At 46.3% G+C, this 15538-nt stretch overlaps 1 protein-coding gene across 1 annotated transcript in view; it reads left to right on the top strand.

Moving 5' to 3' along the window:
* The window catches only part of KCNH4 (potassium voltage-gated channel subfamily H member 4), a 78658-nt gene extending 74536 nt beyond the window's left edge, over positions 1 to 4122 (top strand). Inside the window, exon 16 of the mRNA XM_056863131.1 lies at positions 3462 to 4122. Within this exon, the coding sequence (XP_056719109.1) occupies positions 3462 to 4025 (564 nt within the window). The 3' untranslated portion in view covers positions 4026 to 4122. The remainder of the gene's footprint in view (positions 1 to 3461) is intronic.
* The last annotated feature ends 11416 nt before the right edge of the window (positions 4123 to 15538 follow it).

The following is a 15538-nucleotide window of genomic DNA, read 5'->3' as shown; positions in this document are numbered from 1 at the left end:
CACAGAAAGGGGGTTGCAAACGCCTGGTTGGTTTTGTGATCAGGTTGTCTTTAGGCGAAAACGCATGGTCACTTTATCCTCCTTTAATCCCCGTTTTAGCCAGGATCGAATGCACATTAGGCGAAACGCATGCGTTCGATCCAGGCTGAATCCTGGCTGAAACAGGGATTAAAGGAGGATAAAGCGACCATGCGTTTTCGCCCTTTGTTTCCTGCCCCTGGGGAAGAGAAAAGGGACGAAAGACGCAGGTTTGGTGTGTTTTTTCCGTCGTCTTCTTCAGAAGTGTATCCTTAGTGTTGGCGTTTCTGACTCAGGGTGTCAGGGTTTAAAATTAGCACAGGGTTGGTGACAATTTCATAGCAACAAAGCCAGCCTTCTCTTCTCTCCCCCCCACCCACTCCGCCTCTGTGCTTTTCTCCTTTAGTCTCTGTGGGAGCCCAATTTAGGCTTAACATCCTCCATCCCCCCCCCTCGCCACCCCCGTTCCTAGTCAGTGACTGTGGTTCTTCTCCTTCAGCTGCTTCTTGAATATGTCGTAGATGTTGACATGGATCATAGCAGAAATAGGTCTAGGCCCATGACGCCAGTGCAGTGTAGTGGTTAGTGCGTCAGACCACGATCTGAGAGGCCCAGGTTCAAATCCCCCCTTGGCCAAGAAGCATGCTGGGTGATCTTGAGCCAGTCACACCCTTTCAGCCTAGCCTACCTCACAGGTAGGGTTGCCAGCCTCCGAGAGGCATCTGGAGATCTCCTGCTATTATAGTTGAGCTCCGGACGACAGAGATCAGTTCCCATGGAGAGTATGGCCGCTTTGGTATAGTGGTTAAGAGCGGTGGTTTGGAGCGGTGGAATCTGACCTGGAGAACCGGGTTTGATTCCCCACTCCTCCAGATGAGCGGCGGAGGCTAATCTGGTGAACTGGATTTGTTTCCCCACTCCTACACACAAAGCCAGCTGGGTGACCTTGGGCTAGTCACGCTCTCCCAGCCCCACCTACCTCCCAGGGTGTTTGTTGTGGGGAGGGGAAGGGAAAAGGATTGTAAGCCGGTTTGAGTCTCCCTTAAGTGGTAGAGAAAGTCGGCATATAAAAACCAACTCTTCTTCTTCTTCTTCTTCAAAGGTGGGCTCTATGGTATTAGACCCCTGCTGGCGTCCCTCCCCTCCTCAAACCTCACCTTTCCCAGGCTGTACCTCCAAAACGTCTAGATATTTCCCAACCCAGAGCTGGCAACCTTACTCACAGGGCTGTTGTGAGGATAAGATGGTGAGGGGAACGATGTAAGATGCTTTGGGTCACCACCAAGGAGAAAAGCAGGGTACAAATGAAGTAAATAAATAAATTCCCTCCTCCTCCTAGCTGTAACAAATGGCTGGTTATTCCTGTTGGACCTCTGAAACAAGGAGTTGGTTACAGCCATGTCAGTCCAAAAGTTTAAAACAAAAAAAACAAGAACACGATCCATGTTTTTCTTCTCATTTTTTTGGGTAATATCTGGTCTGATGAAGAGTTCTGGTGAGCTCAAATGCTTCCACACTGTCATGGATTGGTCCTAATAAAATGTATTACATGGATTGTGATCTTGTTTTTTGGGATCTGACTCTGAAAAGCAGGCCATTGATACTAATTCCCCTTCCCCTGGTTCAGTAGCCTGTTTCTGGTTATCCACAAATTACATTATTATCCAGCCTGTCCTTCATGAAGTTCAGGGGCAGCGTACGTGGTTCTCCTTTCCACCACTCTGTCCTCACAACAACCCCATGAGTTAGGTTAGGCGGAGAGTGAGTGCCTCGCCTAAGGAACCCACCCATCGAGCATCGTGGCAGAGTGGGAATTTGAACCCGGGTCTTCCTAGTCTGACAATCTAATACTACATCACACTTGCTCTCACGCTGTGTTCTCCTCAGGGTACAGAAGAACTGTTGAGACAACAGGGAAGGTGACCGTAGTGCTCATGTGGCTGGAGAGTAGCGCCAAATTGCAGTCTTCTAGCATCCTGTCATCTGATAACCTGAAAGAATCGCCTCCAAGGGCCTGGATGAGAAAGATTTAGAAAACCATGAGAAGAACTGCTTCTTTTTTTCATGCCAGGCCACAATCAGCCACAAAGGGCAGATGTTTCTAGCAGGGGCAGAAGATGGGCTATTGAGAAAGGGTTTAATTGGCTTGGATACTTTCTGTGGATTTATTGATGAAATGATGTAACGGCATTTTACTTAGAAGATGGAGGGAAAGTCCAACAGCGGGATTCTCTGCTAAAACCTTGCTGGCCAAAACAAATGTTTTGACTATGGATCTTCGCCCAGTTTTGAAAAGGGAAATTGCAGGCATGCCACCGTGATTCAGACTTGGGCTGCTTGGGGCAGGGGGTTGAGAGGGAATTTAACCTTTTGACCCACATTGCTAATTGAAACAGGGCTTCCCGCAGTGCTAGGATTTTAAACAGTGTCCTTTAGAAACCCATCTTTTCCCCTTTAAAATGCTAATAAACTAGTCTTGGCGCATACCTTGCCAGAAATGTTGTTAGTCTTTAAGGTGCTACTGGACTCTTGCTCTTTTCTAAAACTGGTTTTGATTAAAGAAACAGAGCTGGTATTGAAGGGTAGTCTACCCTGCCTGCATCGACCCAATCCGAATTGCTTCTGCACACATGCAGTTTGCCTTTTAGAGACCTTTCACAGACTGCTGGAGGTCCTGTGATCTTTATCACATTTGTTTCTGCTTCCAAGTGGCTGGATCCCATCAATACCATTTGTAGGACAGAACAATATGCAATAGGGTGAATGATGTGATTCTTCCCTATTCTGGTACCACGTGAATCATCTACCAGGATTGGATCCAACCATCTTTCTCCACCAAGGAACCCAAAGCATCTTAACAATGATACAAATAAACAGTGTAAATAAACCAGGCAACAAACTATGGTTGGTCTGGTCCTGGACTCAATGGCTGGCCCCTACAAAGCCACAGGATGCAAGCCATGTGCTGAGAGCCCAAGGGCCAATAGCCCTTTGGTACTTGCCCTTTGGCTTGCAAAAAAAGGCCCCTCTGGCCATACCCAAGCTTAATACCTGCAAGAGGGAGGGAAAGGCAGTTGCTCTGCAAATATGTTCCTTCCAGTCTTCCAGTGAACCAGCATGGTGTAGTGGTTAAGAGCGGCAGACTCTAATCTGGAGAACCGGGTTTGATTCCCCACTCCTCCACATGAGCAGCAGACTCTAATCTGGAGTACCGTCTTCAGTTCCCCACTCCTCCACATGAAGCCTGCTGGGAGACCTTGGGCCAGTCACAGTTCTCTCAGAACTCTCTCAGCCCCACCTACAAGGTGTCTGTTGTGGTGAGGGGAAGGGAAGGCAACTGTAAGCTGCTTTGAGACTCCTCAAAGGTAGAGAAAAGCTGGGTATTAAAAACCAACTCTTCTTCTTCCTTCCCTGCTATCTTTATTTCTTTCCGGATTTTCCAGATCAGCAACCTGAACCAAGAAGTCTCCCACCTGAGCCAGGAGCTGCAGCTTTTGATGGGCTTCCTTCAGAACCAGCTGACTTCTCTGTCCTCTTCCTCCTCGGCCTCCGCCCCTGCCTCGGCCTGCCCCCATAACAGTGCCCAGACCTCATCCTCCCTGCCTCCTGTAAACAGGCAACCCGTTCGCCAGCCATCGTCTCGGGCCTCGGGTTCTGGGCTGGCACCCAGCCCCCCTGCCTCCACGAGCACAGACTTTTCCGCCTTCTCCACTTCCTTGCCTTCTGTTGCCTCCCCGTGCGCGGAGCACCTAGGATCCCAGGAGCAGCTAGGTTGCACCTCCTGTGATCCTGCGAGCCCCTCCCATCAATACCACTGGCCCCGGATGGACACCGGACAAAGCAGCCATTGCGGGCAAACGGTCAATATGACTTATTCTCATTCAAGTCCACCCGTGCTATGTCCAGTGACCGCTCTGTCCCCAAGGAACTCAATCTCTAGCTGCTCAGGAGAGGGCTGCCCTCCAACGCGCTTCCATTTCCGATCGAATTCAGAGACCTTTCACTGATGCCAAGAAGCTCCCCGGCCCACGACTTCTTCCTTTCAGGTATTTGGTGCTCAGGACCCAGCTGAGAAGACAACCGGACTTGGGAAAGCTGGAGCCCGCAAGGACGTTTATTCAGAAAGGACTAAACGTACATTTTTAGGCACCAGAACCTATTTTTCCTGGTTGTTGTCAGTAGATTTATTTTTCACTCTGTAAGGACTAATGGGAATCCAAATGAAATATTGCATAATTTTTATATTGGGGGCCTCGAATTCCAGAGTTTGAAAATGTTGAATTTTTTTTTCAAACCTCTTTTTTTTAAAGGATGCTTCAAAAACAAAAAATAAATACCTCTCCCAGATCATCAATCTTACCAAAATGCTTTGAAGGTCATACAGTTGCATATATAATGGGTTGGATCCAAACAGCTTTTCTGCTGGTGAAAGATGCTTTGATCATCCCAAAAAGGCTCCCCCAGGGATTATGGGACAAAAAGCCACGAGGCATGGGTCTGTACTAGGGAATACCTGAAGCTGCTTTATACTGAATCAATTATACTGAATTGTCTACTCAGACTGGCAGTTTCTCTCCAGGGTCTCAGGTTGAGATCTTTCGCATCACCTGCCACCTGATTGTTTTTATTGGAGATGCCTGGGATTGAACCTGTGTGCCAAGCAGATACTCTACCACTGAGCCGTAGCCCCTCTCCAGGTAAGATTGGGTGACAAAGCTGTCTGGATCCAACCCAGTATTATGAATTGTGAAGGAAAGGTCTGTCCTATGATATTTTGGTGCTGGAGGGAGAAAATCTGAATGGGATCTCCCCTCTTGACAGTGAGTGTGGTGTAGTGGTTAAGAGTGTCAGGCTAGTGTCTGGAAGACCCAGGTTCAAATCCCCACTTGTGCCATGGAGCCTCGCTGGGTGACCTTGGGCCAGTCACACTCTTTCAGCCTAACCTACCTCACAGGGTTGTTGTGAGGACAAAATGGAGGCGTGGAGAGAATGCTGTACAGCTGCTTTGGGCCCCCATTGAGGAGAAAGGCAGGCGACAAATGAATTAACTAAAATTAGAAAATCTTTCTAATTAACATGAGCCACAATCGAAGGTTAGTTTTTCAAGCCTCCTTGAAACAGGAGTTGCTGAAGAGCACTGCTGTTTCTTTCTATGGGGCTTCAACACAGCAGGCTGTGCTGTGTGGGCTAGCTCTGGCTATCTCCCAAGCAGGGTTGCCAACCTCCAGGCACTAGCTGGAGATCTCTTGGTTTTACAACTGATCTCCAGCCGATCGAGATCAGTTCAACTAGAGAAAATGGCCGCTTTGGCAATTGGACTCTAGGGCATTGAAGTCCCTCCCCTCCCAAAGCCCGCCTTCTTCAGGCTCCACCCCAAAAACCTCCTATCAATCTGAGGAGGGCAGGGTTTAGAGAGGGGAGGGACTTCAATGCCATAGAGTCCAACTGCCAAAGCAGCCATTTTCTCCATTTCTATTGCCTGGAGATCAGTTGCAGTAGCAGGAGAACTCCAGGTAATCACCTGGAGGTTGGCAACCCTACTAACACCTGCTGTTGCACATGCAATTCAAAGTCCTTGTGCTGTTTCCCAACAAACAGGAGGATTTTAGAATGTGCAGATAAGAAGAGCATAAGAAAGGCCCTGCTGGATCAGACCAAGGCCCATCAAGTCCAGCAGGCTGTTCACACAGTGGCCAACCAGGTGCCTCTAGGAAGCCCACAAGCAAGAAGACTGCAGCAGCATTATCCTGCCTGTTTCTACAGCACCTAATATAATAGGCTTTCCCACAGCACCTAATATAATAGGAGGTGAGGCAGTTTCCACATAGGGTTGCCACCTCCAGCTTGGAAAATTCCTGGAGATTTGGGGATAGTGCCTGAGGAGGGCGGGGTTGGGGGAGAGAAAGGAGCTCAGTGGATACGTGATGCCAGAACCTGCCCTTGGAAGCTCCCATTTCCTCCAGGGGAACTGATTTCTGTGGCCTGGAGATCAGTGGTAATTGCAGAACTCCAGTTTCTACCTGGAGGTTGGCAACCCTACTTGGAGTCCTGCTGCTTGCTTCAAGGTGGGGATGGGGTGGGGATATAAAAGTGTATTTCTGCCAGCAACTTCAGATGTGGGTCCAAAGAGTTTCTTCTTCAAGTTTGTTTCCTCTTTCCTTCCCCCAAGACTTCAGATCCAGGATCTTCTTTGGCCCAGCAGTTGCATTTGAAACTCGCCGTACGGCCAAAACTTTCTTGTTTTCTATTAAATTATTTTTTTTGTCTCTTTCCTTTTTGTTTGCTTTCATGCATGTGGTATTGAAGACAGTTTTGGGACACGGTTATACAATCCTTCCATGAAGACTACAAAAATGTCATTCTATGGAATATCTGAAAATTAAACAATTTGTTTTTCTATCTCTTCCAGCGACTCCTGTGGGAAGGGGTGGGGTCACTGTCAAGGAGAGAAGAGCCCTCTGGATAAATGGGTGTCGCTCTGGCCTCATTTTTTCCAGTCTAAAGAAAGTAGATGGGCTAATTAAAGAAAATGTCTCTCTCACCCTCCCCCGGGGACTAACATATCTTGACAACCTTAGTTGCAAACACTTTCTAAATCAAACGGTGCCTGAATATTGCATCCTTTCAAACCAGGTAGCCAAATCATAGAAGGGTAGGACTGACAAACTGGGATGCCAGCTCCAGGTTGGGAAATTCCTGGATATTTTGGGAGTGGAGGCTGGGGAGAGCAGGATTGGGAGGGGACTTCAGCAGGGTATGATGCCAGAGAGTCTATCCTCCGAAGCAGCAATTTTCTTCAGGGCAACTAGGGTTGCCAGCTCTGGGTAGGGTTGCCAACCTCCAGGTACTAGCTGGAGATCTCCTGCTGTTACAACTTTTCTCCAGCTGATAGAGATCAGTTCACCTGGAGAAAATGGCCGTTTTGGCAATTGGATTCTATGGCATTGAAGGCCCTCCCCAAACCCTGCCCTCCTCAGGCTCCACCCCAAAAACCTCCCGCCAATGGCGAAGAGGGACCTGGCAACCCTAGCTCCGGGTTGGGAAATACCTGGAGATTTTAGGGGTGGAGCCTGAGCAGGGTGGGGTATAATGGTGAGAGGAGGGACTAATGGGGTATAATGCCATAGAGTCTACCTTCCAAAGTGGCCGTTTTCTCCAGGTGGACTGATTTCTGTGGCCTGGAGATCAGTTGTAATAGTGGGAGATCACCAGCTACCACATGGAGGTTGGCAACCCTAAGGGGAACTGGCCTTCGTCATCTGGAGATCAATTGTAAAGGCAGGGGATCTCCAGGCCCCACCTGGAGACTGGAAACCCTACTGATAACGCCTGTCCAGGGGTAAAGGACAGACACTCTGCATCTGCCCACAGACATGGCCCCTTTTACAGACAGGTTCTGGTAGCTGTTTTTTGAAACCAAATGCATGCTTTGGCAACCACAGATGCTTGCTTTGGCAACCGCAGGTGCACACTGTCCTCAAAATAGAGCTGCTTCCAGTACATCTGCACATGCGTGCATGCATGCTAAGAGCAGAAATACCAACTCACTTATTCTTTATAAACCTCCTGCTCCAACAGCGGGTTAAGAAAAGGATATTTGTATCAAACCTGTAAAATTCTCAGTGGCAACCCTGACCTTAAGACTGGCAAGGTAGATCGTTCCATGTTGGGACTGGTAAGTAGAGATTTGTGGCTAGGGGAGTAGAGCCGATGGTGTATTGTGTGTGTGTTAGGTGTCGTCAAGTCGCTTCCGACTCATGGCGACCCTATACATCAAAGTCATCCAAAATGTCCTATCTTGCAAATTGAGGGCTGTGGCTTCCTTTATTGAGTCCATCCATCTCTTGTTGGGTCTTCCTCTTTTCCTGCTGCTCTCAACTTTTCCTAGCATGATGGTCTTTTCCAGTGACTCTTGTCTTCTCATAATGTGGCCAAAATACGATAGCCTCAGTTTAGTCATTTTAGCTTCTAGGGTCAGTTCAGGCTTGATTTGATCTATAACCCATTGATTTGCTTTTTTGGCCGTCCACGATATCCGTAACACAATCTCCTCCAATACCGCATTTCAAAGGAGTCTACATTTTTCCTATCAGCTTTCTTCAATGTCCTGCTTTCACACCCATACATAGTAATAGGGAATATGATGGCATGAATTAACTTGATCTTGTGGCCAGTGACACATCCTTACACTTCAGAATCTTTTCTAGCTCCTTCATGGCTGCCCTTCTCTCGAAACTCATGAATATGAAAGCACAAGAAGGTTTGAAATGTGATCGTAAATCAGCTTTCCTGCATGCCCTTTAATTGAGTTGGTGACCCCTATATAATAGCATTTAAAGTTAAACACTGCCTGTTTTTCACTTAAGTATAACAACAGCACCCTGACCTGGATGGCTCAGGCTAGCCTGATCTCATCAGATCTCAGAAGCTAAGCAGAGTCAGCCCGGTTAGTATTTGGATGGGAGACCACCCAGGAAGTCCAGGGTTGCTGTACAGAGGAAGGCACTGGCAAACCACCTCTGTTAGTCTCTTGCCTTGAAAACACCATAAAGGGTTGCCATAAGTCGGCTGCGACTTGACAGCACTTTACACACACACACACATAACAACAGCAGGGAAAAGGCCAAAAAGTGCTTTTGAGTGCACGTGTGAATTCTGCCTATGATTCAATGAGCATTTTGGACCTTTGGGCTTATTTATTTATGCTACAGCCTTAAAGTAGTTTAATGGTCATTCCCTTTTCCTAGGGGAGCCCTAGGATCAGTAGTACAGATAAGGACCTCTAAGAGGGAAATCTCAGCATATTTGCCAAACTCTAATTTCCAGGCTGCTTTGTGTGTGTGTATATTGATTGCATGATAACTACCTTATCTACTAACGAATGGACACAGATAGAGCTCCACAAATGGAAATTTTATTTATCTTTTATTTATCTTTTGGATGGTGTTGGTTCATGTTTTCAGCAGCTGGGCAAGTACAGAGAGATCAAGTGGTATCCAATTCTGTGTGAACCTGGCCCTGAAAAAGGAGACACCCATAAAACCGGCAGTCCCCTTGGATGTTTCATTCACAGCCTCTTCCCAGCATGGGATCACACCTTACATTCACAGAATTAGAAATTCATTTCAGACTGCTTCCAGGCAAATATTTTTGCTGTGTCTTGCCTCCCAAATGAGCATTTTTTAAAGTGTCTCATGATGATGTTGAAAAGAGCAAGAGACCAGTAGCACCTTAAAGAGTAAACAAAATTTCTGGCAGGGTATGAGCTTTTGTGAGCCACAGCTAGAATGTGATTCTAGCTGTATCTGAAGAAGTGAGCTGTAACTCAGGAAAGCTCATACATACCCTGCCAGAAATTTTGTTAGTCTTTAAGGTGCTACTGGAATCTTGCTCTTTTCTACTGTTAGTGACAGACTAACACAGCTACCCATTGTGATCTATCATGATGATGATGTACAATTGCCCATCTTCCAGGTTTCCCCCAGCTTTCCCAAAGCTGCTTTGGTACGTTCTCTTCTGAAGGCATCATAGTCAAAGGGGGTTTGCCCACTATGGCCTTTCAGACCTTCTGCTCAGTGGTGCCATCTCCTCTCAGTATCCCCTCATGCCCACCCCACCCCATGCCACCAGCAAGCTCTTTGCTGGCTTAAAAAATATTTTTTAGTAATATAGCTACTGGGCATGTGGAATGGTACAGTACAGCCTGATCTCATCAGATCTCAGAAGCTAAGCAGGGTCGGTACTTGGATGGGAGACCACCAAGGAAGACTTTGCAGAGGAAGGCAATGGCAAATAAACTCTGCTTAATTACTTGCCTTGAAACCCATACGGGGTTGTAGGGTTGCCAGGACCTCCTCCGAACTGGCAGGAGGTTTAGGGAGGCGGGATTGGGGGGGGGGGCGGCATCTATGTGATGACATCTCTTCCGGTGTATGCGGAAGTGGCGGCATTGCACTGGGGGAGATGCTCTAGCACTCGTGGGAAAAAACCAGTTACCCAGTTATTACTAATCCATGGAAGAGTGAGGATGAACACCGGTGTGTCTCAGATCCTAGTCTGACGTGTTATAAGTACCACACTGGCTCTCCTTTATATCATTACTATTACTAATTAACTAGTAACTCACAGTTCCCAGAATGGGTCAGGGTTTGTATGAAATCACCAAAGATTGCATGCCACCATCAATTATACATCCTGGGTACGTCTTTGTGAAGGAGGAAACAGCAAGATCTGGGAAAGAGTTCCCAGCATCTCCAGATGCATCCCTCTTGTCTCCTTTGTTTAAGGATCATCCTAGCTCTGCCTCCTGGATGTGCTTGTTGCTGTGGCAACTGCTTCGGTGGTCACTACTGAGTTGCCCAGAGACTTGGGTCCGGGATGCCTGAGGTCTCTTGCAGTTCAGCTTCTCACCTATCCTGTGAGGGCCCTGCGATGGATGACATCTTTCCTGGGATTTGGTCCTGTTGCCATGATGGGACCCACATCTCCTAGCAACCAGCCACCCAGCTGCCTTCACCTTGGCAACGCTGGCCTGTTTGCTTCTTAATGAGACCGAAGGGGCATTTCATCACCTACCCTGGAGAATGGGTGCCGCCTGGCAGTCATGCGACGCCAGCAGACAGAGCTGGTCTAACACTGCTCCATCAGTGCTTTTTCCAAAGGGATATTCAGCAGAGTGTAAACAACGATTTTAATCAACTTGGAGAGGGACGGGAAATCTGTAAAAAAAAAAAAAAACACCCCGCAAAAGTATATAATATAAACGGTGTCCTATACAGAACATCTGTGTTAATTCAGAAGACTTACTGACCTCCATGTTTTTGCATTCTCTGTTAATTCATCTACAGTCAGTGCCTCTGAACATGTGCAGAGGAATTTCTCCTTTCCCCCAGTTTAAACATCATCAGCACCTTCAGCTGAGTTTACAGGAAAGAGCTTTTAAGCCCAGCAGCTGTGATAGGCAGGCATGAAAGCTGGCTTCTTAGATATAGCAGCGGCTTGAGAGCTGTTTTCTTTGCACCACAGCGACTTCTACTGTAAGTTCTGGGAAGCAGCAAGAAGGGCTTTGGAAACACAAAAAAACCAAAGCCAGATTTCCCCTTCCATTCCTTCTTGCGTCCACACTTTGAGAATCCCCTTTCACAGACAAAATATATGAAGGCTTTATTCCTCTCTCCCTCCACCACCTATGCTTGCAAATCGCCTCTAAATCAAATGCATATCAAACCATCTCTTCCCTGTCCTGGGTTGGGTTTACACAAATATATTTTTTAAATTGGAATTAAACCAGGGTCCTGGATTATTTATTTTTATGTATGCATTTTAAGACTCTCTTCACGTGTAAATTTACATGGATCACCCCCCAGCCTCATTAAAGGTGAGTGAGCACCCTTTAACACTACATTCTTATTGTGTAAGTTGTTGCATGCACACAACTGCATGGTGTGTTATCTGAATCACCAGGGTTGCCATCTCTGGGTTGAGAAATACCTAGAGATTTTGGGGGGTGAGGCCTGGAGTTGGGGAGGGGAGGGACCTCAGTAGGGTACAATACCATAGAGTCCACCCGCCAAAGCAGACATTTTCTTCGGGGGAACTGATCTTGGTTATTTGGACATCACTTGATTCATAAAACCAGAGCTGGAAAAGAAAATCCATTCCTATTACACACAGTAGAATTTGAGGATGTAAGGGTTCCTAAACAACATAGCTAATAAAGTTCAACCAAATATACATTAAAATATTGTATCATTGTTAAGATACTGAAGTGGATGACCTTGATTTAGAATGAGCAGTGGAATGGGGCCAGGATTTTTTTTTTGTTTCCTTATACAGGGGATATGTCTTCTAATTAAGCAAAACACACTACCCTTTTCTCTTAAATAAACTGCATTTAATAAAATTGGGAGGGGGGAAGATGCACAAACGCACACACAGCTCACCTCCAGTGCATTTTAATTATCTATTTTAATTATTGAATAAAAGTGAAGGAAAGGCAGCACCTTATTTATATATAATCCTTCCAGTGTATCCCAATAAAGGATTTCCAGACAGATTACAAATCAATAAAAAACACAGAGCTTTACAGCAACCATAAAATCACTATAATACTGGTAAAACAATCACATTAAAAACAGACCCTGTTACACTCTTCTCCTGGCATAGCGGAACTCATAAATTACCATACTCTTTTTGCTTTACAGCGCATTGTAAAAGGCCACAGTTGTTCTTCATGAGGGACGGGGAGGAACTGGGGTTCTTGTATGTCATCCCCTCTCAGCAGCATCAAGGAGCCAAGCAGTTATATTTTAATATTATATTTATAATTAATTTCAATTTATGCAACTGTTCAAAGTTATCACATAGTTATCCAAACAAGATGTCTTTTGAACTATGCCCATTAAAAGTTAATGAATGAATGAATGATGAAAGTAGCTTGTTTCAATATCATAAACTAAGTCCTAGTACAGAAGAAAAGCTGGGTAGAAATGTTTTCTTAAATTTATTGATGCTATATGGCATGAATGTCAGAAAATAAAACCCATTTTGCAGCCTAATATAAAGCATTTTTGCTAGAAGTCAGATTTTCTTGAGGCTGCCCAGCAAAGGACACGTGGGTTGGAATGTTACAATTCCACAAAAATCACCACCGTAAGAAAAACATGACATACTTTTTATTAAGACTAACCAAAAAAACAAAAATAATAAAATCACAAAATAATACTAATAATTACAGACAGGTAGCCAGTGGTGTTAATCTGTTGCTGGAAAATGAAACAGGATTCCAGTAGCCCCTTAGAGACTCATGCCTTTTATGCAAGAGTTATTTCCATGGCGATCACTCGCCCCGACTACTTTGCGAATTCACTTTCATTATGCACTTCTTTTCCGACCTTTAGAAGTCACTTCGCTCTCCCCCCCCCCCCCGCGTTTTCTGGATGCCATGAAGCCCCGAAATAGTCGGGGTGTGTGCATGCACGCGCGTGCGATGGAAACAACCTGTGCATAAAAGGCCTCAGTAAATTTGTTCCAGCATCAGCTTTGGTGAGCCAGAACACACTTCATCAGACCCATTGAAGTGAACATTATATATACTTTAAGTTGCAAGCAAGAGAAGGCAGGAGTGGAGGGAAGCCATTTTGAAACAGTAGTCAATCTAAACAGGGGTACCCCAACTTTTTGAGCTTTTGAGCACATGTGGAAGTCTGACACGGCATGGTGGGCACAGCAACAAAATGGCTATCACAGGAGGTGGAGCCGCCACAATCATTGCTATAGCTTAACCTCAGTAACACAATGCAGATCCTTGTGCTGTGGTGGCAGCTGCTGCCAAAGCAACATTAAAAAAAAAATCCGCACAGCCAATCAAATATCCAAAAGTCAATCAGAAGCCTTGCTTGGGAAAAGTTCTACCTGGCCCTGTGCACTTCCTAAAAAAGCACTTGGTGTGCACCATGGCCCTACGGCCACCATGTTAGGCACCCCTGAATCAAAACAATGTGCAAGATTTCAAGTTCTGGCAAGACTGGCCAGGGATCCTGAAGCGTTAAAAAAAATCTTCTGGGCATGAAGCAGGGGTCACGAGGGTTGTGTGCAGGAGGAGGTAGTTGTGAATTTCCTGCATTGTGCAGGGGGTTGGACTAGATGACCCTGGAGGTCCCTTCCAACGCTATGTTTCCATGATTTCTCCAGAACGCTTCTTCATCAGACGTGGATGTTTTGTTTTGAATTTTATTAAACAACAAAAAGAAGAAGCAATGTACAACAATACATATACGACATAAGCAAAACACGTAAAATATAAGAACTAAATTTCAAAATTGGAAAACGCTCTAAGAAAAGTGTGCACCAAAATTAAAGAACTGGGTAATACAATTATCAATGCCAATGTGGTTGACGCTCCAGTCTAATTCCTTAAAATCGGTGTGCAAACTGGGGGGGGGGTGAATGTTGATTTTGTAATGCCCAGATATAAGGGCTGGATTAGAACATTACGTATTCATACGCGCACACATGAAAGCTTTGGGAAGTTGGCATCCGGGAGCCATGAACCAACAAATCATGCTCTCTGTGCCTGGTACGGCCTCTCACCAGTAGAGAGCTCTGAATTACGTTCATTTTCAGGAATGTGGTTCTGGTTACAAGATCAGGCACTTACTAAGTGACGCCTTCGGCCAATAGAGTGAAGTAGACACTTAATGTGCATTGGTGCTTTTGTGTATCAATCTGCTTGTCAGCAGCCATGGGCCTGCCCCATGCGAATGCATAATTGATACTGACTTTCCTTTGTTTCTCTGGTGAGTAACTCTTCGTCTTATTTGTGGGTTATTTCACCCCAGGGTCTCTGTTTAGCTAAATAAAGAACTGTTGCTCTTTTTAACCTCCTCCTAGTTGTCTTCATTGGACTCTATAAGACAACCAGGGCACTTCAATTTTAAGATTAAACTTGCATTCCTAAAGCCACATATATACATTTACTTTGTTTTTGTTTTTTTAAATACACCCTAAATCCACAGAAGTTTTTTATTGGAATAGGGTTAAACTTCGGTACAAAACCTAAACAAGCCTCCCCTATCCTGACACTGGTTATAAAGCATGAAATGCCTCCCTTCTCTAGATTTTTTTAATAACATTTTTATTGCTTTTTATAATTAAACAAAAAATAATCAAAAATAAAACCATAATACAATACAAACATAAAAAATACAAAATCACACAAAGAGCACTATTACATCCAGTACAAATACACTGTATATTATCCTTCGTAAAATATATAGTGCCCAAATCTCCACCAGCCACCTTGGTGCCCTCCACCCTGGGACTTCCTCCCCCCACGTTCCGCGACCTCTCCGGTGACGTCATCACGCCGAGGCCGGGAAAGGCGGGACTTTGGAGTCGGAAAGGAAGTGGGCGGGAAGGCAACAAAGGAGGGGGGGGTTGGCCTCTAGCGGAAGCGGAAGAAGCTGGACAGGAGCCGAGGGCGGAAGTGGCGCCGTCTGAGATTTGGAGTGGGGGGTAGAGAGCCAGAAGCGGGCGGGAGTGGCGGCAGGAGCGGCCCCGCAGGCGGGAGCATGTAAGTGGGGGAGGCGGTGGTGGTCGAGCCTGGGTCCACGCCGAAGGAAGGGGGCTCCAGGGTTCCCCCTGCAGATGGGAGGGGGGGGCTGCGTCTCCCATGGCAACCGAAGTGGACCTTCCACGCTCAGGCGCAGTCTACCTCTGGAAGCCGGGGACTGAGAGCGAGCCGCAGGGGAGGGGCGGTGGTCTGCCTGCCCCGCTTGGCAGCTCCCTAGCAACACTTGCCTGTCCGGGGTGGGAAATGGGGTGTGGGGCTACGTAGGCCTTTGGGCTGATCTCGCCCTGCTGTCCTTATGCTTTGGAGAGCTCGGTCTGGGCGTGCAATGGTGGTAATTAATTATTAGGGTGCCAGGGTTAGTGTGTGAATACACGGGGTGGGGGTTTATGGCCCCTTAAAGGGTAACGTGACGGCACTTTACACACACACACACACACAAAGAGTAAT

The sequence above is a fragment of the Euleptes europaea genome, chromosome 18, assembly GCF_029931775.1.
Source record: "Euleptes europaea isolate rEulEur1 chromosome 18, rEulEur1.hap1, whole genome shotgun sequence".
In the NCBI taxonomy this organism is placed as follows: Eukaryota; Metazoa; Chordata; class Lepidosauria; order Squamata; family Sphaerodactylidae; genus Euleptes; species Euleptes europaea.
The sequence above is the reverse complement of the archived record's forward strand: the minus strand, read 5'-3'. Positions and strand labels throughout refer to the sequence as shown.